Source organism: Nesoenas mayeri, assembly GCF_963082525.1.
Source record: "Nesoenas mayeri genome assembly, chromosome: 1".
NCBI classification, from domain to species: domain Eukaryota; kingdom Metazoa; phylum Chordata; class Aves; order Columbiformes; family Columbidae; genus Nesoenas; species Nesoenas mayeri.
In genome coordinates, this window is record NC_137541.1 from 39,120,685 (window position 1) to 39,140,964 (window position 20,280).

The window sequence follows — 20,280 nt, forward strand, 5'->3', positions numbered from 1 at the left end:
ACCAGGCGTGTCGAGGGAAGAATCATCTCTTTTCCTCACACTATGCACTCCAAAACACATTGGCCCCAGTGGGCCAAGTAATCCCTGCAGCTTTATCTGGCCTTGGCCCATTCTGTGATGCCGGAAGGTGCATGGTGCTGTGTCAGTGGAGGTGCTGCACAGGCAGCAGACAGACTCCAGCTCAAGACAGGGAGGTTGGGGCTCTGCCTTCTGGGAAGGACCGTACAAGTCAGAGAGCAAGGCAGCAAAACGGGCAGAGCAGCAGATGGAGCTACAGTAGGAAGGTAGTTGTCAGCATTTCACAGCTGTCTGGGAATATGTGTATGTGTCCAGGAATACATGTGTATGTGCACTGTTGTCTACTAAATATCACTAATTCCTCAGTATTATTAGTAGTAGTCCCTCCCCCACCTCAACATCTTGATTCAAGGGCAAATCGGAGCCATTTCAGTGTCTGCTGCTCCTTGCCATGCAGATGCAGAACGGGAACCTCCAGGTCAGTCATCGGCAGAGATGTTGCACCAGCTGCTGAAACTGCTCCCGCTGCTGGTAGATGTAAAGCTGGGTGTCCCAGAGAGCATTGACCAGCACCGTGTCGTTCACCTCGTCCAACATCACCTCCGTGTGCAGCTGAGGGCTGAGCCTGCAGACGGCAAGACAGCATCACCAGCTAAGCACAGATGTTGCACAATAAGTTCAATCAAATTAACTTGTAAATTCTATTCTGTTCTTTCAGCTGTATTCCTTTGTTTGAATAACCTATTTTAGCATGAGTAGCCAAACAGCACGAGTGGCCAGGCTCGCTGGAATTCCAGGCTGCATATTGTGGACCTATTTCTTGGTGATGGGGGGCACCTTGAAGACAAGTATCAGGAAATAGAGAGGAAACATTTTCAGCAGGGGCTGCAAACCATCAAGACAAGAACAGTAAAAAAGCTGCCTGGAGGACAGAGAAAGAGAATCCAATATGAAATAAAGAAGCCCCTAGAACCAGAATTAATGTTGGACCAAAAGGCACATGGACAGCACATGAAGGACCTGTGAAGAGTGGGTGCGTAGATTGTGAGGGTTTAAAAGCCCAAGCCTCTTTTGTCTTAGGGTCCTTTGCTTTGAGAGGCACCCAGTCTGGACTGTTTCTTTGCTGTACTTTTCAATTTATTTTTTATTTTATATTTTAATTTTTTTTTTTTTAAGCACAGATATCTGAGACTATGCTATGGGAAACCTAGGGTCAAGAACATTTAACACAGATGTGAATGTGAGGAGACAATGAGCCTGCAAAGCACAAGACTTGTGTGAAGTGGCTCCCACTGTCCCGGACGCTCGCTTCCCCCTATCCAGCCAGCTGGCAGAGCAGGGACCTTCTGTCTCCTTCAAGGCTCAACCAGACTCAAGGCTGAGCCACAGTTCAGCACCTCACCAGTCCCAAAACAGGTTGTGTGTGGTGGAACAGGGTGGGCTGCACATCCCCCAAGGACCATGTTAGACACTATCCCCCAAGCCCCCATTTATCAACCCCAGGCATGGTGTGCTTAGCGCATCAGCTCACACCGTGGGCCCTCGCATCCTCCGTGTGTCACTGAGGCACAAGGAGAGGGGGCAGGGGGACAGCTCTGGGCAGGAATGCCACTGGAAGGGACACGATTTGGGATGACGCATGCCACAGCCAGGTCTGAAGCGAGAGAGCTAAAAATAGGTCTGTGCAGAGAGCGGAAAGGAAGCTCCTACCGGAAATATGGGACATCCGTCATCTCGCACCAGGCCCTGGCACGATCCACAGCTGGGCCATCTGCGTCAGTGCACTGCAGGGGAAACAGCCCATGGTTAAAGCCAGACTGTCACACCGCTCTCCCTGTGGCTGTCACACCACTTTCCTCGTGCCCACCACACTGCCCTCCCCATGCCCGCAAGAGGCTCCCCTGGCACCAAGTCCAACTTGCAGAAGACACAGAGGGAGAGGGAAAACCAGGAGCAAGTGTTATACTGGATGGCAACGTTCCCCACCAAGAGTGGGGTGTCTTTGTCTTTGTCAGTAGAGCCTGTGATCACTGCAGACTTCTGGGCTATCCCTGAAATAAGACAGAGGAAGCGCAAGGACCCCTCTGGGTATTTTTCTGACTTTGGGAAGCTATAAGAAGATAAAGTGACAGAATTAAGATTACAGTCTGAACCTCAGTTCTGATCTTTCTGGCTTTCATTCATTTGGGGTGTTTTCCCATACAACATTTAACAAGCTTCCTTCTGAAGCATGCAAGAATCTATCTTCATAACACGCTCCTAACCACAGCTCTGAACTACTGCTTTTTATTAGTGATCCTCCCACTTCTCTAGCATTTACTAATTTCCCCAGTGGGGATAACAAAACTTTGCTAAAGAAAACTGCTGTTTCCCAAGGCATGATTTTTTCTTTCGGTCTAGGTTGCTCTGATGATAATCAACACTCCCTGGAAAGATACTGAGTTTCACAAACTCACACCTGAGGGTCACTGACCACCATCCTCTCCTCAGTTCCTTTCAGCTGTAAGAACCTCCTTTGGCACTCAAAACCCCAAACAGGCAGACATGGCTTCAGACCTGCTGTGCTCCCACAATTCTTAGGTTACCCACTATGTCCATTCTTTGAACTGGCCATGGTCAGAGCAGTTCCAAGAAAATACAATTTTCTTCCAAAAGGAAGAAGCTGAAGACTGGAAACCTTCACTCTCCCGCTGCAAGCAGCCTCAAGTATCTTCCCCATCCCCTCTCCCAGTACTCACGCAATCCACCACCATCTTGCCGAGCTCCCTGGCCCCAAAGACGGTCTTCGCCAGCTCCCAAGGGTTGGAGGGGCGGAAAACATCCACAGAGCTCACCGGGACCTGCGGAGGCTTCCCTGTCCCCAGGGAGACCACCAACCCCAATTTTCGCACTTTCTGCTTCTGACCCTGTGGACAAACAGAAGATTTGCCTGCAAGGGCCAACAGTTAAGGTGGAACATGCCTTTAACAGCAGCCTTGGGGAAGCTCTGAAAGCCAAGGCAAAAGGCCTTTTCCCTCTCCCATTCTTCCCGCCTGGTGAGACAGGTATAATCCACGAGTTCAACAGTTGCACTGTTCTGTCCCTTACAACCCTGGCTATACCCAAACCCAGGGGATCACCGCGAAGATGAGTCCTGGGACCACACAACTATGAAACAGTCCAACTTATTCTGGCAACACACCTTCCATTTCGGCTACAGGGTGCAGTAACTGCCAGTAGTCAGTCATCTTTCTGAGGAATGTGCCACCCCACACCATTCACTCTTCAGCCTTGCAGAGTGCCCCTGCTGTTGTCTTCTCCATCTACTTTTGGGCAGAAGAAGGCCCTGCAAAGCTGCATCAAGGGCCACACACAACCATCAGAACCATCAGCTGAATCATCCTTGTTCCAAGTAGCAAGGACAGGCTGATGGGGCAGCCTCACATCCTTGTCAGAAGAGGAATGTCACCTCTCAAACACCATTCCCAAGACATTCCTCTCGATATGTCCCCTTCTAGGCTGCTGTGCTGCTAATTTGTTTATCCACTAGAGAGAGGTCCATTCCCAAACCCTCCTCCCCTCCAAGGGAGGCTCAGTGGACCCAATAAAGCCCCAGTTATCAGTCAGGACCAGGATTTCCCTCACCTTCTTGATCAGCGTCTTGTTGTACTCGTGGATTTCTGCCATGGCATCAAGGGTTGGGTTGTTGGCCAGCAGCCCCCCATCCAGAAAGCGGCCTATCGGCCGGAAATACGTGGGAGCCGCGCCGCTGCAGCGGGCAGCGCGCCACACGAGCTGGTCTGCAGGGAAAGAAAACATACAGCCTCTTACAGCAACTTCCCCATGTGCAAGAAGCCTTCGCCAATACAAAGCAGGAGGGCTTACACTCCCAGAAGATCCTGCCCTAGAGAGTTGTGTCTTTCTCCTAACAGTAGGGTCTCTGCTTGGATGCATGGATTATTTTGGGGGGCTTTAGAAGATGTTCTTAGCACTTGCTACGTATCCTGGGTCAAATTCACCCTCTACCAGCTTCATTGCTGCTATTTTGACAGTGAACTAGTTATGTTTGCTGGACAAAGAAAGAAGCAAGCCGGAGGTGGCTGTGTGCTTCAGTTCCACAGCTTTTCCATGTGAATCTGCTCCTGAGAGGCCTCACTGTAGGCAGGACTCCTCTAGCTCACCTCTTCCTCATGGACCTCGCTAGCCAGCCGTTGTTCCTGGTACAAGAGAAGCCAAGGGAGATGGAGAGAGGAGAGAAGGGAACCATCACTAGGACCAAGCTACAAGTCAAAATCAGGGGTGAGACACTGCTGGGACACTTCAAATTTCAGAGCAATGGGAGCAGGAACAAGAAGACTCCTGTCTCTGAGGGACAACCCCCTCCCCTGCCAACTGCTGTGTGCCAGCATTTACCTTCTGGCTGAGTGAGCGGTTTGAAAGTTGCACTTGTCTTGTATTCAGTGGAGGTTTTTGTCTCTGGTACGGGGTAATTTCGGAAAAGGTGGAGTTCAGCTGGCTGCCGATCGCAGAGCGTCCCTGTCACCATAACCCTGAGGGAGAGGACATGACAGAATAAGAGTAAAATGGAAAAAAAAAAATGTACTTATGGCTTCAACAGTCTACACATCACATTCCTCCAGATCTGCTCTAAGGAGAGGCTGAGCATCTCTGCTGTGAGAGGTCCAGAGTACACTCAGGAGATCATCAACCAGCACAGCCCCAGGCAGGACTTACTTGGGTTTTTGGACATCTGTCATTTTGGTGTTTTCCCCAAATTCCTTCTTCAAGAATTCGTCCAGGGGCTCCGACTCATAGGGCCGAGACCCCCGGAACACCATGTCCTTCATGCGGAAGTACAGGCAGCGCATGTAGTCCATGGACTTCCCTGAGACAGGCAACAGCGTCGGCAGGAGCAGGGGGCAGGAGGAAGGGCAGGCAGAACAAAGAGCACATCAGAGCTGGGACTTCCCAGGACCAGCAGGAGATAGGAGGCATGACTCCCAGTCTCATCCCCTTCCCAAGCTGCCTGCCATCTGCTCAGAACTCAGCCGCATGACTGGGAAGGATTAAAGAGGAAGAGCAAGCCTGGGCCATCATTTCCCACTACCACAAAGCGTCCATCACGTTGCTGTAAAACCCCCGTGGCAACAGTAGGAAAAACAGAACATTGCACTCTGCCACCACGCGCTTGCCAGACCCCAGAAAGCTGCTCAAGGCCAGCTGATGCGAGAAGTGAGGGCAAAGCCAGGTCTATGCTTTCCTTCACTAACAAACATTCCTTCCTTCCGTTGGCAGGGACAACAAATCTCAGTTGGGACTTAGAGAGGCAGCTCCCACCCCACATCCACTCCCAACAGAGGAGCACTCGGGCCCACACAAGCGACAAGGGGCCCATAATTTGCACTGTTCTCACCATGTACAATAGCCAAGGCCAAGATCCCTCCAGTGCTGGTTCCCGCGATCCAGTCAAAAATCTCACGAATGGGACGGCCTGCAGCCTTCTCGATAGCCAGGAGGAGCTGGATGAGCACCAGGCCACGGATGCCCCCTCCATCCAGACACAGGAGGCGGTCCTGACTGGAGAGACAGACAGGGATGACTGGGAGCTGTGGGACAGCTTACAAACCACAGCACAGCGTGGGAACATGGCCATGGGCATGGGAAACTATGCCAGTAACAAGAACACTGCTGTGGGCAGTGTAATCAGCGAGCAAAAATATCCAGTGGTGCTTCCTCAGATGCAAATAAGACTGGACACAGCTAGATAAGTCTTGTTAGAGATGGTGCAACACCACTTGCTCTTTTAGCCATCTCTAACCTCCACAACAGAGAGACACAGGGTCATAGAATAGTTTAGGTTGGAAGGGACCTTCAAAGCTCATCTAGTCCAACCCCCTGCAATGAGCAGGGACATCTTCAACTAGATCAGGTTGCTCAGAGCCCCGTCCATCCTGGCCTTGAATGTCTCCAGGGATGGGGCATCTACCACCTGTCTGGGCAACCTGGGCCTGTTTTACCACCCTCATTGTAAAAAATTTCTTAATCATGTCCAGCCTGAATCTCCTCTCCTTTAGTTTAAAACCACAAACCCTTGTCCTATTGTCCCTGCTAAAAAGAGCATTCACAAGATGAAAACACATCCAAGTCCCTTACTATACGGTAATGGGTATTGTGTCAAAAGTGAAAAGCAGACAGCCCCAAGTTCCTGCTCACAGCACTTCAGTGCCAGCCCTCCCTCCGCTCCATGCAGGATGAGGGGCAGGCTCTGCCCAGGCAGCGCAGAGTCTGGCCAAGGGGCTGGGTGAGGGTCCGGGCAGCACATGGAGGTGGGGAAATCACGAAGCCAAAACAGCATTTGGTGCCCAGTGGCAGAGGGGAGGGACAGAGCAGGGGTTTCAACTGCTGAGCTCAGGCTCCACTGCAGCTCCGGGGCTGCAGGCAAGAACAGGCACAAGGTTCTGCCAAAAACAGCAACATTAACAGACACTAAATAATGTCAGCTCTCAGGATGCCACATCCACAGGTGTAGGTGGGGAGAATTCACACACATGGATTTCACCTTCAAGATGCAGAGGAGCCTGGACAGAAGCTGTTCATCACTTACTTTCTTCTGCCCTCACTGGGTGAGTCCACAACATCTGGTGCCTTCAGAAACTGTCCAAGTGTTGTGGAAACATACAGAAGGTCCTTGTACCCTGGAAGGCCATAAACATGCAAAAGGAAAACAATTAGAGGCCCCTTTGCCACCTGAACCCTCTGACACACATCTCAGAGACAGAAGTCAGCCAAATTACACTTAATTAGAAAAACTTCAATTATCCTTTCTACTTTCTCTCTTCTCCCAGAAAGCCTGATCAGGCTACCCAAACCTCCCACCCCAGTGGTAAATCATTTTCACCATAAGCACATACAGATCACACAACTCCCTAATAGAATACAACTCCCTGCAGGAGACACAAGCCATCCTACCCATAGCCACCAGGTAACCCCTCGACAGATTAAACTCCACACCAAGGAGGTGAAACCCCAACATCCTTTAGAGCAGGCAGCTGGAGAGGCACTGGCAAAGATGAAGGATTTGTAGAAGCAAATGACGAGCACAGCAGGTGAGAGTGAAGGCAGAGCCTAGAAGCGTGCCCACTATGCAGTTTACTGCAAGCCATCAGATAAAACCTAAATCTACTCCTGCGAGGAAACCTTGGCAGGAGAGCTGTTGGGACAGGGAGGCTTGTCATTACCCCTCAGCCGACATACACCCAGGCCACCCTGGGTGCGGGGCACCAATCCAGCCTATGCGAGAAGCCAGTCTGTGAAACCAAAAAAAGAAAGAACAGGAGGAGAGAAGTTAAATATTCCTGCCAGCACTCAGGCCAGAAAGTGGCTGTGGATGACGATGAATGTGGTGAGGAGTTTCTTCAAGGGCCAGAACCCATGACAAAAAGGGGCCTTGCTCTGTCACTGCATGAGAGGTGAGCCTGGGAGCATCACCTTCACAAGGCCATGGTGAGAAGAAAGTCCTGGCATCACCAGCCTGTGAGACTTGTGGTGACACAGACACACTCCAGGGCCTGGGGGGTTGTCCTCTAACCTTTGCAAAGAAAACCACCAACCTGAGAGGGGAAGTGGACCACAAGTGACTACACAGCCCACCCACAAGGGTCAGAGCCTCCCTCCAAGCCAACTCACCCCACTGCCCACTACCAGAACCCCTGATGCTGCCTCTGCCCAAGCTCCAGAGCTCCCTGAAGGAAAGAAGCCCAGCACCTAAAATAGACCACGTGCTTATTCACACAGCCTGGGCAGTACAGGGCACAAGCTACAACACAATCATGTCATAAAATAGGCTTTTCCCATGCATAACATAAACTCTGTGACCAGGGTCACTTATCCTGGGGCCTCATCCCTTCCCTCTCCCAGCTGCTGGCCTCCAGGACCTGAACAAGCGACATTTCTAATTTTCCTGTGCCCAGCATGATATTGGGAGGTCTTCAGGGCAGACCAGCAAGTACCTCCCTTTCTGTACATGTCCCAGTGGATAAAGTGCATACAGGCAACTAAGTGCTACACCTCTACCAGCGGGGCAAGAAAATCAGTCCTCCCTTTCCTTTCTACAGAGCTGCGTTGTGACAGGTCTAAAAACCAGAAATTTAGAGGACAAGAGTTTAGAGTACACACACAGGAAAAACAGAGAAAAGAGACAGAATCCTGCAGCACCCGAATGAGGACAGAGTCACCAGAAACGGAGAGCCAGGAGACAGTTCCCAGAGCACAGCCCATCTGAAGAAGAGATCTGAGGCAGCACTGTGAAGCAAGAAGGAAGCAGAGCAAGGGAGGTCCAGGGGAGGCTTTACCTAAGCTGTTGAAGCTGCTCCGTGAGGAAGGTTGGCCTTCCAGGAAGGAGGAGGAGGCAGATGGTGCCAGGCTTGGGGAGTCGGGATGGGGTGGGTGGCAGCGTTCGGTCCCTACAGTTTGCAGCAGGTCTAAGAGCACTTTCCGGTTTGCACCTTAGGTGACGAAGGGGGAGTCACAGATCAGAAAGGGAATCAGTGCACGCACACACCTGGTGGGGGTCTGTCAAATTCATAGCAGCTCTGATCCTCACAAAACCTCTGGGATCACCCAGGGAAGGGGGAAGCGTGTTCCGAGTACCTCTCCCTGAACACCAGGCAGCAGGACTTGTGCACAGCAGGGCTACCCAAGGCTGTGCAGATTTAAGGGTGTGTGCCACACACTTCTTGCCACTGAAAAACTGCCCATGCCTGCTTACGCCTGGGCAGTTCAGCAGCACTGTGACATCCTGTTGTGAGCCTCCAGTGCCCGACACCGCGCCTTGAAAGAGGGTGAGTGCGTGCCAGCTTTTCCTCTTGGATCTCTGTCTCACAAAAGAGAAGTTCATCAAGGGCTATTAACAAAAAGCCTATGCCACTAGCTCAGGTAGTGCCTACCCTGTGAGCGACTAGAAGCTGGGAAAGCATGTTGGAGAAGCATCACTCATGCTCAGTGTGTTTTTACCTCTCCCCAAGACACTGGTTTAGCCACCAAGAGGAGATGGGATGCTAGTTCACCCCGTAAGGCTGCTGACATGCTCCCTCACCTTTGCTGCTCCTGGCTGCCAACAGCCCTGGCGTCTCCCCGAAATCATTGGGGATCTCAACATCTCCTCCAAACACAACGATGGCTTTGATCATATCCAAGTTGTCATGCTAGGGGACAAGAGGAAGATCAGTCAATACTCAGGCTCCCCTTGGCTACATCATTTCTCGTTACCTCCTTCCCCTTTTCAGTAGCCAAAGCACTCACAAGGGATCACCCCATGAAAGACACAGTCAGAATTTCAGAGAAGTTTGTCCCTGTCTCAGCCCTTCATGAAGTCCTTCTCTGCTTCCCAGCAGTCTCTGCAGAAAACTCACCTTCATGGCCAGGTGCAGCGGTGTGTTGCCATCCTGACCCCTGGCATTGGTGTTGGCGCCGTGTGTCAGCAGTACCATGGCACAGTCAAAGCGTCCCCTATTGACTGCGATGTGCAGAGCCATGTCCGCCGTCCGGCTGGTCACATTCACCTCGGAACCGTACTCAAGCAGCAGCCGCATCATCTGTGCCCAAGCGTGCACATGCCAGGTCAAGAAGAGAGAAAGCGATCGTGACAACTGTCTGGGCACTCAAATAACCCAGGCCTCGTGGCAAGCAAAGCAGGGAAAGAGGCAGGACCCTTAGCCTGGATGCAGCTGGCTGGCAGATGTTCCAAGCACTGGAAACAGAGTTTTTCTGTCTTTTACCACAGAACTAGTTGGTGGTTTCACAATCTGGCTAGATCTCCTGGGTGTTTTGGGACTTATATGCAAGCATAGCAACTGGCTGAGAGCAATGAAGAAAAAAAGCTCCCACTTGGGCCAGAATCTTTGCAGACTGGAGGGAAAAAAGTTTGCTTTTTGATCTTCTCTTTATAAGCCAAGCAGATTTATGTCTGCTCTGAAACTCCACATTTCTGAGAGAGATGTGATACTGCAGGAGGGAAAACAGTCCTGCCATAGGAATGTCCTCTGCTTGCAACAAGCACCATTCAGGTGCTCGAGCATGGCTTATCACATCACTGATCCACCCATCCCCAACAGAACATGGACCGCACTCCACATGCTACCACTCTGTGCCCACCTCACACTCTCCCTGTGGTTTTCAAGGCATCGACCTGCTTTCTACCATGAAACTGTCACCAACGAGAAGAGAGCTCCCCCAAGGGGTCACAGTGATAGTGCTCCCATTTCCCCAATAAAAAGGAAAAAGGGACAAGCTGGCAGTTTCACAGCCAAAGGTGACACACTGTAGATGAGCCCACCAGCTTGTTTCACTGCAAGGCTCCACTACTCCGTCCCCTGTGGCAAAGCAAATCAAACACGGAGCTGCAGGCTGAGCTCTGACCCTGCCAGGGCTCCGCACATGCACTCAGGAGAGGGAGAGGTCAGCAGCAGAGGAATTAAACAAATGCCGGATGGCACCACGGGCCATCACCACAGATGGGCTTAATTTACCTCTGCCTTCTTCGCCCAGTGCAGCGGGATGGCTTCATAGCGCGGGTCCTTGGAGCGAACCTGGCCAGCATCCGCCTCCAGGATGGCCTGGGCACACCTGGCAAAGACAACAAGGGGAAGGGATGGGTGACTGACATCTTGACTTGAGACCTTCACTCGCATCAGCACCTGCCTCTCCTGCCGAGAGCCTGTCAGGAAGCCCCTCAGCAGCAGCAGACTCTCTGCAGCACCTGCAGGTTCCTCCACGGCCGTTTCGTTTTGCTGGTTTTAGAAAGGAAAGGCACAACAGGAAGCAAATAAGCAGCACAGTGTTCAGAGGAAGCAGGAAAATCCCTCCCCAATGTCAAGACATAAAGCAACACCTGGGTGCTTCTCCAGCACAGGAGTATGGCATTTCTGGAAACTCTCAAGACCCAAGGGCAAATTCTCCTCTTCTCCCTCTCTCTCTGTGGAAACATGGGGATAATACTGAAATAATTAAATACTTGCTGAAATTAAGAAGCTGTGTGCTTCCCTATGAGTTAGAAATCACACCTATTGTGAATAGAGCAGTGTCCAGTCCCTAGAAGGTGTGGGTAGGTAGACTTAGGAAACAAGCGTAGCTTTCCACTCTGAAACACCATCAAATAAACCATATACAAAAGATCAATCAGCACTGCAATCTAAGGGACTTAAAAACATTTTTGGCTTGTGAATGTGTCTCTAATGTTGGAAAGCACTTTTCAAAATGCTGGAAAATCAGCTAGCAGCAGCTAGTGCTGACTTCAGAACCCTATTTGTAGAGCTCAGACACTCTACAAAAATTAAGTATTATAAAGCATATACAAAGAGCATCAAATTTCTCCATGGAAAACAATACAGGGAGTCAACATCATGTCTCTTTTCATTCAGTTCCAGAGTACGTTATTAACAGTCAAAAGTACCTTTGGCCCACAGGAGACAGAAATAACAATGCTTTGAAATTAAAGCTTATTAGGATCAGAGCACTCAAAGACAGAGGTAGAGTGATTAGCAATACTATTTAAGCATCACTAAATCGTCTTCTTACAGCTCATTCTGAGGAAAAAAAATATTTCACAAACCTTAAAAAAAAAAAAAATCTAATCTGCGTCTTTCTCCTGACGTCTGATACCAAATAATATATAAATTCAGGGAAAAACTTTTTTTTTCTGAATTTTTTTTTTCTTTTCCACACCAGCACTTCTCTGTTCTTTTGCAAACTCGGTGATGCAGCAGAGGACAGCACAGGATACCTTCCTACTGAGCACTGCCCTGAAAGGGGTCCAGTTTTGGACAACCCTGAGCAAGCAGCCAGGTCCCCAGACTGTCAGAAGAGCCATGTTCCAGCAGCCCCAGCAGTTCCTTACCCCTTCTGGGAGAACTTCAGTGCTGTGTGGATGGGGTAGCCCAGTGTCCCCACAACGCAGCAGCTGGCACGGCATTTCAGCAGCGAGCGCACCATGTCCTCTTTGCCCAGCTGACAGGCGAGATGCAGAGCGGTCAGCCCTTCATGGCTCAGGTGGTCCAAGCCAGTAGTTGGGGTTCTGCCCAGGAGCTGGGAAGAGGAGACAATAGATAAATAGACAGACACAGAAAAGCACCGTCTCTCTTCCTGAGCTCCGAGGACAGACTCTGGAGGACTTGGCTCCTCACAATGCTGCAGCCTGTCTTCTCCACACCTGCTTCCAACACAGTAGCTATGGAAGCATTCCTTGTTTTCTCTCCCTAAAGGGCTGATCGCTGCTCTCTGCACCCCTTCCTCTGACCCAGGTGCTTCCACAACACCTCTCAGCCACAAAGGGCTCGGAACACGTTGAACAACACAGCCCAGTAGACGCCCAGGGTCTCCCACTGCGTGAGCCAAGTCCAACCCAACCAAACGAGTGCAGTGAAAACAGTAACCACTGGTACTCTCCTGCTGCGGCCCCATCAGTTACCATGGCCAGCCAGCTCAACTTCCCCTGCAACTCCACCATTGCTGTCAGAAACAAACAGGATTCTGTTTAAAATATACACGTGGACGTATATTTGAATGAATTTTTTTATTCTCCCCTTAAGTTTTAGAACTGTTATCTGCTGACTGGTCTGTTACACAAAAATATCCCACTGCTGTACTGGCAAAACCCTGCAAGCCCTGGTGCACACAAGAGAAGCAGGAATTTAGTTTCATTTCTCTGGTTTAGCAGGGAATTGAGAGAGAAAAGAAACAAACAGACAGATCAGACCTGGAAGCATTTCTGTAACAAGAAGCCAAGTTACTGCCATCAGAAAAATAAAGGAAGAGGATATCTTTAATACAAAGGTCCTATCTGCCCTGCTCCATAGCATGGCAAGCCCAAATCACCATCCCTCCCCCATCACAAATTAGGAAACCCCAGCAGAGTCTGGCAGGCTGTCAACAGGTATTGGGCAAATGTTAGGAGTGCAGCCGTAGGGCAGAGATGATCTTGCACTGGCACCGGGTGCTGGTGAATTGATAGACCCAAGGAACCAAGGCAGAAGGGCTGCCCACACCCTTATAAACCCGGTCACTCTGCCCCACGCTTCTCAGTAATCGAGAATGCCCCTGGCTTCAGACTGTCTCTGCCTTGAGGCTCTGACCACTGTCCCCTGTGCAAGGCCACTCAGTTCAAACAACAGGTTCTGCAGCTCAGGAAAGATCAGGGCGGCTCAGGTCTGTCCTTTGGTCTACAGGCAACACACACTCCCCCACAGCAGCCCAAACACATGCTCCCCCACGGGAACACTCTGCCCAGAACCAGAAGAGATGGAGAGGAGACAGCCAAGGGCCTGCAGAAAGGCAGGACAGGGCCTGATGCAAATGTCAATCAATGAAGGACACTTTCTGAGGAAATTTGCTTAATATCCCTGTTCCACTGCAGGGTGGAATATGTAGCCTGCTTATGGGAAACAGCACCAGTAAAGGGGGAAGAAAGAGGATGAAACCAGCCTCAAGCACTGACTCGATGCTGCAGCAGAGGGAACTGACTTTCTCCTCCCCTGTCTGCAGCTGTTTTCCTGTCTCCCTCCTTACAGCACACAGAGGACCTATTCCAGTCCTGCCACCACCCCCAGCTTTGAAATCACTCTCACCTCGATGATCTGGGGGTTATTCCCTCGCACAGCATAGTGGAAAACCGTCTCCCCATTCCTGTCAGTGATGTCCAGCCGCGCGTGGCACTCCAGCAGCTCCAGCAGGCACTCCATGTCTCCCTTGCGGCAGGCCAGGTGCAGCGGGGTGCAGCCATCCTCGCTGTCCGTGCTGTTCACACAGCTGCAAGAGAGGAGCCAGCATGAGGCCAAGGAAGGGCTGCGAAGATGAGGATGCACAGCTGCCCTGCGAGCTAACTGGAAGGTACCTCCTGTGTCTGTGACAGGCCCAGCTGGTGCAAACCAGAAGGTTCACGAAAGCCCAGCCTCTTGCCAGGAAAGGGCCACCAAGCTGCTTGGCCATGGACCCTCTCCCTGACATGCTGCTCCTTCCTCTGCCCCCCACCTGGGAGAAGCTTCCCCCTGCCCAAAGAAAGGCAGGAGACAGGATACAGTCAGCAACCTGGTGGAGGTACTGCCATCAGTCCCCCAGTCCCCTAACTCCTCACTAGTCTCCCCTATCCTCAATGAGTTTGTCCATAGAAAGAGAGCGAGGGCTTGTGGCCCAAAGCAGTTTCCAGAAAGACAGTCCTACTGTACCTCCTCTCTTGTGGTTTACAAAGTCAGGCACAACTCCATCCAAAAAGCAGCTCCAGAAGGGTTCTAAGAATCTAACTAGTACCTCTGGCAAAACACTTCAGCTCAAACACCACAGCTCCAGGCTCTAACATCCAGAGCAGCAGGCTTAAAGCCCACCAATAAGCTTATACAGCAACCATTGGACCCCCTTTGCTACCACATCTGTCATTCAGGCAAGACACACCAAGGCCACCACTTTTAAACTCAAACTCTGCAGTAATCAGGTGTTAAGCTCCCTCAAGTAGCAGCCCCTGCTGTTCCCCCCAAATCTAGCCTACCCTGCCCTCTCGAGCTCACCCCCAGCACAAAGCCCACTCGAGATCCCTTCCACCCCTTGCCTGAGAACATGGTTGTGCCGGAAGCTCTCCCGATGGCCAATCTCCACTGCGACGTGTGCTGAGGACCAGCTGGGGTGGTTGCGGAAGCAGTCGCTGAGCTGCTGGAGATCCTCCAGCAACAAGGGCTGGCGTGAGCTCTCGTAGAAAGGGCGCAGTTGCCCAGCATACTGCTCAAAACGTGCCAGGGCATCTGCTTCATTGTCGAGCTGGAAGAGCCTGGAATAAAGGCAAATGCAGTGTTGGTCCTGCCGAAAGAAACAACCTCCATCCCATGCTCTGACAGAAACAGCTCTTCTCTAAAGAGTCCTGCTGGGGACTTTCCTATTCCTCCACATCTGGTATCATAGTTGTTCCAAGGGAAGAAGGGAGCCTACATTGTCAGTCAAGAGCACCTCCTGTTCCTGAGGAACATTAACTTCTGGGCTGAAGCATCCCCTGCTCCAGATGCTATAGCAGCAATGGGTAGAAGGAGAAGTGCACAGCTGTTCAGCTGTTCTGACCCAAGTACCTATTTCACAGTTGGCTGTTTTCACAGTGTTTGGACTCTGTCCTGTCCCGTTCCCCCAAGCTGTCCTGATGACAAAACTCCTCCACCAGCACACACAAGGGCCTCCCACTCCTCATGAGCCCACCTGCTGACTGAATGCATCAGCCCACACCCACATCTGTGAAGTCTTGAGATCAGAGATTTAAGGTCTTTAGTGTCACGCTTGAGCAGTGATTGCTAAAGGTCTGTCACTTACCGGAAAGCCACCTGTGGGCTCTGGGGATTGAGCAGCAGGCAGTCCCAGGAGCGGGCGAGGCTGTTCCTGTACAGGACCACCCGGCCTTCCTCCCTCAGGCAGGTGTGAGCGGCGTACTCGGCAGTCGACACCTCCTTCACCCGGTAGGGGTTGGTGAAGATCTGGGTGACGCTGCTGATGGTGTCCACCAGCCGCCCGAAGAACTGCATCGTTCTGGAGCCTCAGGCGGCTTCTCCCGCTCGTCCCGAGGGAAAACTGGTCACAAGCCCAGCCCTGAACTCAGTGACACGGGGCCCAGAAGGGAGAGCGGAGAGCCGCTGGGGCGGGACACGGCCCAGGAGGAGCGCCCGGCACTGGCACCTTCGTTTTCTTTCGTGGTTCTCCCGTGAAAAGCACCCGGTTCCCCCCAGCGCCTCACGGACAGCGCCGGCCTCCGACCTCCCTTTCCCGCTTCGGCGGGAAACACCGCCCTCCACGGCCGGCCCCGGCGCCCTGCCGCCTGCCCGCGCTGGGAGGAGCCGACCGGCGCCAGGGAGGCGGAGCCGGCCCGGCGGAGCGAGGCCGGGGCTGGGGCCGGGGCTGGGGCCGGGCCGGGGGCGGACCCGCAGCCGGGCAGGGCGGGCAGGGCGGGCAGGGCAGGGGCCGGGTGCGTCGCCGTCCGCAAAGCACGACGGGCGCCCAGCGTCCTCCGCGCGCAGCCCCCTGCCCGCTTCGCCGGCCGCCCGCCAATCGCCGCACAGCCCCCCGGGACGGGCCAATCAGCGGCGCCGCACCCGGGGAGGGGTGATTGGGGCGGGGTAGCGCGGCGAGCGCCGCTGCGTCACGCCCACCGCCATGGTGGAGGAGGGCGGAAAGGTTGGGAGGCGCCATCTTTGTGAGGGGCGGTGGGGACCGCTCTTCTTAAAGCGGCAGGGGACCATTCCGCTGGGGTTGGGCGGGGCAGTTCTGTCCCCGGCACGGCCGTTCAACGGGCGTGCGTCATCCCTAAAATTGGGGAAAAAGCAGCAGTGTTGGAGAGCGGCTGCATTCATCGCCCGGTGCGTCTGACACGCAGGCAGCAGGCGAGGAGCGGGGTCACCCGGGCGCTTTAAGAGCAGGGACCGCCCCGCGCGGCGGTGGCCGCGAGGGGCGGGGCGAAGGCGACGTCACCGCATGACTGTGTTTTTATGAATGAAAAGAATCCGCGGGTGAGTAATCGTGCGGAGCGGGACCGGAGGCGCCGCCCGACGGCCCGACCCGGCAGCGGCCCCGCGGCTCCAGCGCAGCCTCCGGTAAGCACCAGCCGGGCTGGGGCGGCGGGGAGAGACCCTGCCGGGGCGTCCCTTCCCTCCCCGGCTTCGCCCCGCCGCGGGTCGGCTGGGAGAGGGGGGCGGCGGGGTCCGGCACCGGCCGGAGGCCGATCCGGGGAGCGGGGCCGGGGGGAGGGTGTCCCTCCTTGGGGCCGTCCGCGTTTCCCTCCTGAGCCCCGGCCACCGCCCTGAGGGAGCCGCCGCTGCCGCTCCCCCGGCTCCGGCTCCCGGCCCGGATTGCATCAGCTTCCAGCAGCCCCGGCTCCACCTTCCCCGCCGCCCCCTCCAGCCCCTCACCTCCCCGCGGGGCGCTCCCGGCCCCTCTCGTCCCTCTGGGGCTCTGCTAACGGGGAGGGGGCTCCTGGACGTGAGACGCTGCTCGGCTGCAGCCCGGGCTCCCAGCCCTCTTCCCTAACCCAGGGACGGGGAGGGACCGGCCACCGGCGAGGGGACAGGCGCCGCTTCAGTGACTTTTCCCCCTGGGCTGCTGATTCACGGAGAGGTCACTTCTCGCCCGCCCACGCTGCGTGGCCGCGACCCCGACCCTTCGCCCCTGGAGCCTGCAGACACCCGACCCTTGCACCGGGAGCCGCGGTGCCCCCGCCCGCCGGGCAGGGGGCGGCTGCGGTGGCACCTCCACGCGGGTCCCGGCTGGGTGGCTTCGCCGCGGTTTCGCCCCGTGGGACTGCTGGTGCTTTTACTTTCCTTTCGGCCTCGGGCGGATCTCGCCTGGGTTTCCTTCCTGGGGGGAAGCATCGGCCTCCCGGCAGCCGGGCTGGGGCGTTTCAGGACTACTGGGCAACGCAGCATCCCGACCACCTCGGCGCGGGATGGGGGAGGAATGGGAGCTCCAGCGTTTCCACGTTATTATTATTTCTTGCAGTCATTATTACTATTATTATTGTTATTATTAATACTTACTTTTTAAAAAAGGAGTAGGGATGAGTCACAGTGCTGGCAGGGGAGAAACTTGAGCTCTGGGCAGGGGGCCAGCGGGGCCAGCGTCCTCTGTGCCGAGGCAAGAGGCATGGGCTGGTGGTGACCAGCTTTTCTCTTGCTGCTTGGCAGGGCCAGCGTGAGGAGGCAAGGATGGCTGCGGACGGGCTCTCCAGCAAGGCCCTGAAGGTGAGCGCCAGGGGACTGAGGGGGCCAGGGGCCTGGTTTTGGGGTTCTCAGGCAACCGCCCCTCTCTCTGGCAGGTGAAGCGGGAGCTGGGGGAGAACACACCGCTGCTATCGGATGAGGAGTTGATGGGGCTGTCGGTGCGAGAGCTCAACCACCACCTGCGGGGCCTTTCCAAGGAGGAGGTGGCGAGGCTGAAGCAGCGCCGGCGGACGCTGAAGAACCGGGGTTACGCTGCCAGCTGCCGGGTGAAGCGCGTCTGCCAGAAGGAAGAGCTGCAGAAGCAGAAGATGGAGCTGGAGTGGGAGGTGGACAAGCTGGCCCGGGAGAATGCAGCCATGCGCCTAGAGCTCGACACCCTCCGTGGCAAGTACGAGGCCCTGCAGGGCTTCGCCCGCACCGTGGCTGCCCATGGGCCCTCTGCCAAGGTGGCCACCACCAGCGTCATCACCATCGTCAAGTCCGGCACCAACCAGGCCGCCTACTCCTAGTGCTGGCCTCCATCCCCCGGATGGGCACAGTCCTTCCCGGGGTGCCTTCCCCTACAAATTGCTTCCCATCCCCTCCCTGACCTCCTCCCTCCTGGGACCTGTACCCAAAATCCCCCTTCTCCCATCCCTTGACCTCCAGCTCCCCCGTGTCGGGAGCTGCCGCAGCGTGGGTGCTGAAGCAGAGGACAGGACCCCATTGGTAGCTCCCGAAGTCCCCCAGCACCATCCCCTGCTGCAGCCCCCCTGGCCAGGCACCCCTCGCCCTGGGGATGCAGGCAGGAGAGGGCAAGCCTGCACAGGCAGCACTGGGGAAGCGTCCCATGGCTCCAAGCTGGCAAGAAAACACCAGACGCCTCTGGTTTTGGGGAGGGCACAGGAGAGCTGAGCACAGGCCAGGCACTCCCAGGAGCGTGTGCCAGGAAGGGAAAGGAGGGGAGAGAGTTTTCACAGTGCGGGGCAGAAGGGATATGATGGAGAGGAATTTCAGCATTGGCCCCACAACTTGGGCCACAGCTGGAGGAGGGGAGGAGGCGGCAGCATGGCAGGAGTCTCCAAGGATGGAGACGACGAGGGCAGGTGGCAGGTCAGAGAGGGAGAGAAAGTCGCTGCAGGTTGGTAGCTGGTAAAGGTGAGCGGGATGGGGAAGTGCCATGACAGGCTGGGGTGCTGGGGAAGCCCAGAGGTGATGGTGATGGAGGAAGGTTCCTTGGGCAGGGGAGAGCTGGGGGACGTGAGCTGGTCAGCCCAGGCTGCCGCACTCAAAGGGGAGAAGCATTGATGCTGGTTTATCTCTCTCCATCATGCACATCCTTCACGCTTCTTCCTGCCCATGGGACACTCAGCCCGCCTGGGTGTCTCCAAAATGCAGCAGCACCGGCAGGAAGGAAGCGGAGGCAGCTGGAGCAGAGATAAACACTGTTTTGCTCAGCGCAGGCCAGCTTGTACAGCCCCACCAAGCACTCCCCGGCACCCCACCGCCTACAGAGCCCATGAAAACGTGCTCCTGGCCCCCAAGAGCCAGAGCTGCAGAGGCAGAGAGGTGGAGCTGCAGGAGGTAGGAAGCGAGGGTGGAGAGCATCCCTGCTCCTGGGAGCCGCCTGGCAGGCAGGTAGGCACCTCCCTTTGGTTTTCTTCCAGCTTGGACACCCGTGTGGGACAACCGGCTCTTCGGCAGGCTGAAATGCTGGAGAAGAGCTGTGTTTGCTACATACAGGCAGAATGGGGGAGGTAACAGGAGGCAGAACCTTCTTGGCTTCTGCTGCCGTAGATGATCCCCCTCTTCCTGCCCCACGCCAGCCGCCCTCGGCTGCAGCCTCCATCCCTCCCTGAAGAGAGGTGCCCACCACTCGTGGAAGGGGCACTGTGGTTAGCATCCCCCCACCTCAACTCCTCTTGGGTTTATTTATTGCACGAACATAAGTTATTTTCACGTCCTCTTTGCCATTCCGCCTCTCGGCACAGCCAGGATGTTGGTACAGAGCCGTACTTTATATTTTATATATGCAAATCACATTTTATCTTATACTTATATAGAGCAAAAAAAAAACTTATTTATTTTCTGATTTACAGTATGTGTCCTACCTGACTCCTCTGTATTTTGTAGACTTTACAAATAAAGGAAGTTCTCTTTTTTTCCACAGTGAGAGTGCATTTGGTCATTCCTTAACTTTGGAACTCGCTGTGTCTCAGTGAGACTGGGTTTTCTAGCTCCCTCTAGCTTTGCTGCAGGATGTTCAGAAACGGGATGGGGGACAGCTCATAACTTTTTAGGACAAATACCAATTTCTAGTTTGTGGAAGGGCTCAGTAAGCAAACTTAATGCTGAACATCACACCCAAAGCGCTTCTGGGAGCAGTTCAGCTGTGCTGAATCAGCATTTCCTAGGAAAGGTAACACATTTCACTAGAAAAATTGCCTCCAGGCTGCCCTTGGACCTGGTGTGGAAGGAGAGGCAGGTGCAACCATGGCAGTTCTACCCAAAAGCTCCCCTGCTGAGTGACCTCACTGCTGGGAGGAAAGCAGGGTGCTCATACCTGTGGGTGGCA

At 54.3% G+C, this 20,280-nt stretch overlaps 2 protein-coding genes across 3 annotated transcripts; one reads left to right on the top strand and one right to left on the bottom strand.

Annotated features, from left to right (window-relative positions):
- Positions 1 to 501: 501 nt before the first annotated feature.
- PLA2G6 (phospholipase A2 group VI) lies at positions 502 to 15,542 on the bottom strand (the record flags this gene model as incomplete). The annotated part of the gene is made up of 16 exons (XM_080358276.1): positions 502 to 643; positions 1,729 to 1,802; positions 2,757 to 2,924; positions 3,643 to 3,797; positions 4,411 to 4,547; positions 4,732 to 4,882; positions 5,411 to 5,574; positions 6,602 to 6,692; positions 8,349 to 8,501; positions 9,092 to 9,200; positions 9,408 to 9,590; positions 10,524 to 10,620; positions 11,891 to 12,078; positions 13,617 to 13,797; positions 14,591 to 14,806; positions 15,334 to 15,542. 16 exons carry the CDS (start codon positions 15,540 to 15,542, stop codon positions 502 to 504), a joined length of 2,418 nt encoding a protein of 805 aa, XP_080214402.1.
- Positions 15,543 to 16,266: 724 nt separating this feature from the next.
- Positions 16,267 to 19,818, top strand: MAFF (MAF bZIP transcription factor F). 2 transcript variants are annotated; one of them, XM_080353203.1, is made up of 3 exons: positions 16,267 to 16,604; positions 17,691 to 17,747; positions 17,822 to 19,818. In XM_080353203.1, exons 1-3 carry the CDS (start codon positions 16,500 to 16,502, stop codon positions 18,233 to 18,235), a joined length of 576 nt encoding a protein of 191 aa, XP_080209329.1. In that variant the 5' UTR covers positions 16,267 to 16,499; the 3' UTR covers positions 18,236 to 19,818. The 2 variants fall into 2 exon arrangements, with proteins under 2 accessions (XP_080209329.1, XP_080209330.1); XM_080353204.1 differs by having other exon boundaries at positions 16,267 to 16,520.
- The last annotated feature ends 462 nt before the right edge of the window (positions 19,819 to 20,280 follow it).

Bases quoted from the DNA above. Each gene is read 5' to 3' on its own strand.
- MAFF (XM_080353203.1), top strand. From the start codon at position 16,500: ATGAATGAAAAGAATCCGCGGGTGAGTAATCGTGCGGAGCGGGACCGG. The intron at 16,605-17,690 runs GTAAGCACCAGC...GCTGCTTGGCAG, and splicing joins CGGCTCCAGCGCAGCCTCCG to GGCCAGCGTGAGGAGGCAAG. The intron at 17,748-17,821 runs GTGAGCGCCAGG...TCTCTCTGGCAG, and splicing joins TCTCCAGCAAGGCCCTGAAG to GTGAAGCGGGAGCTGGGGGA.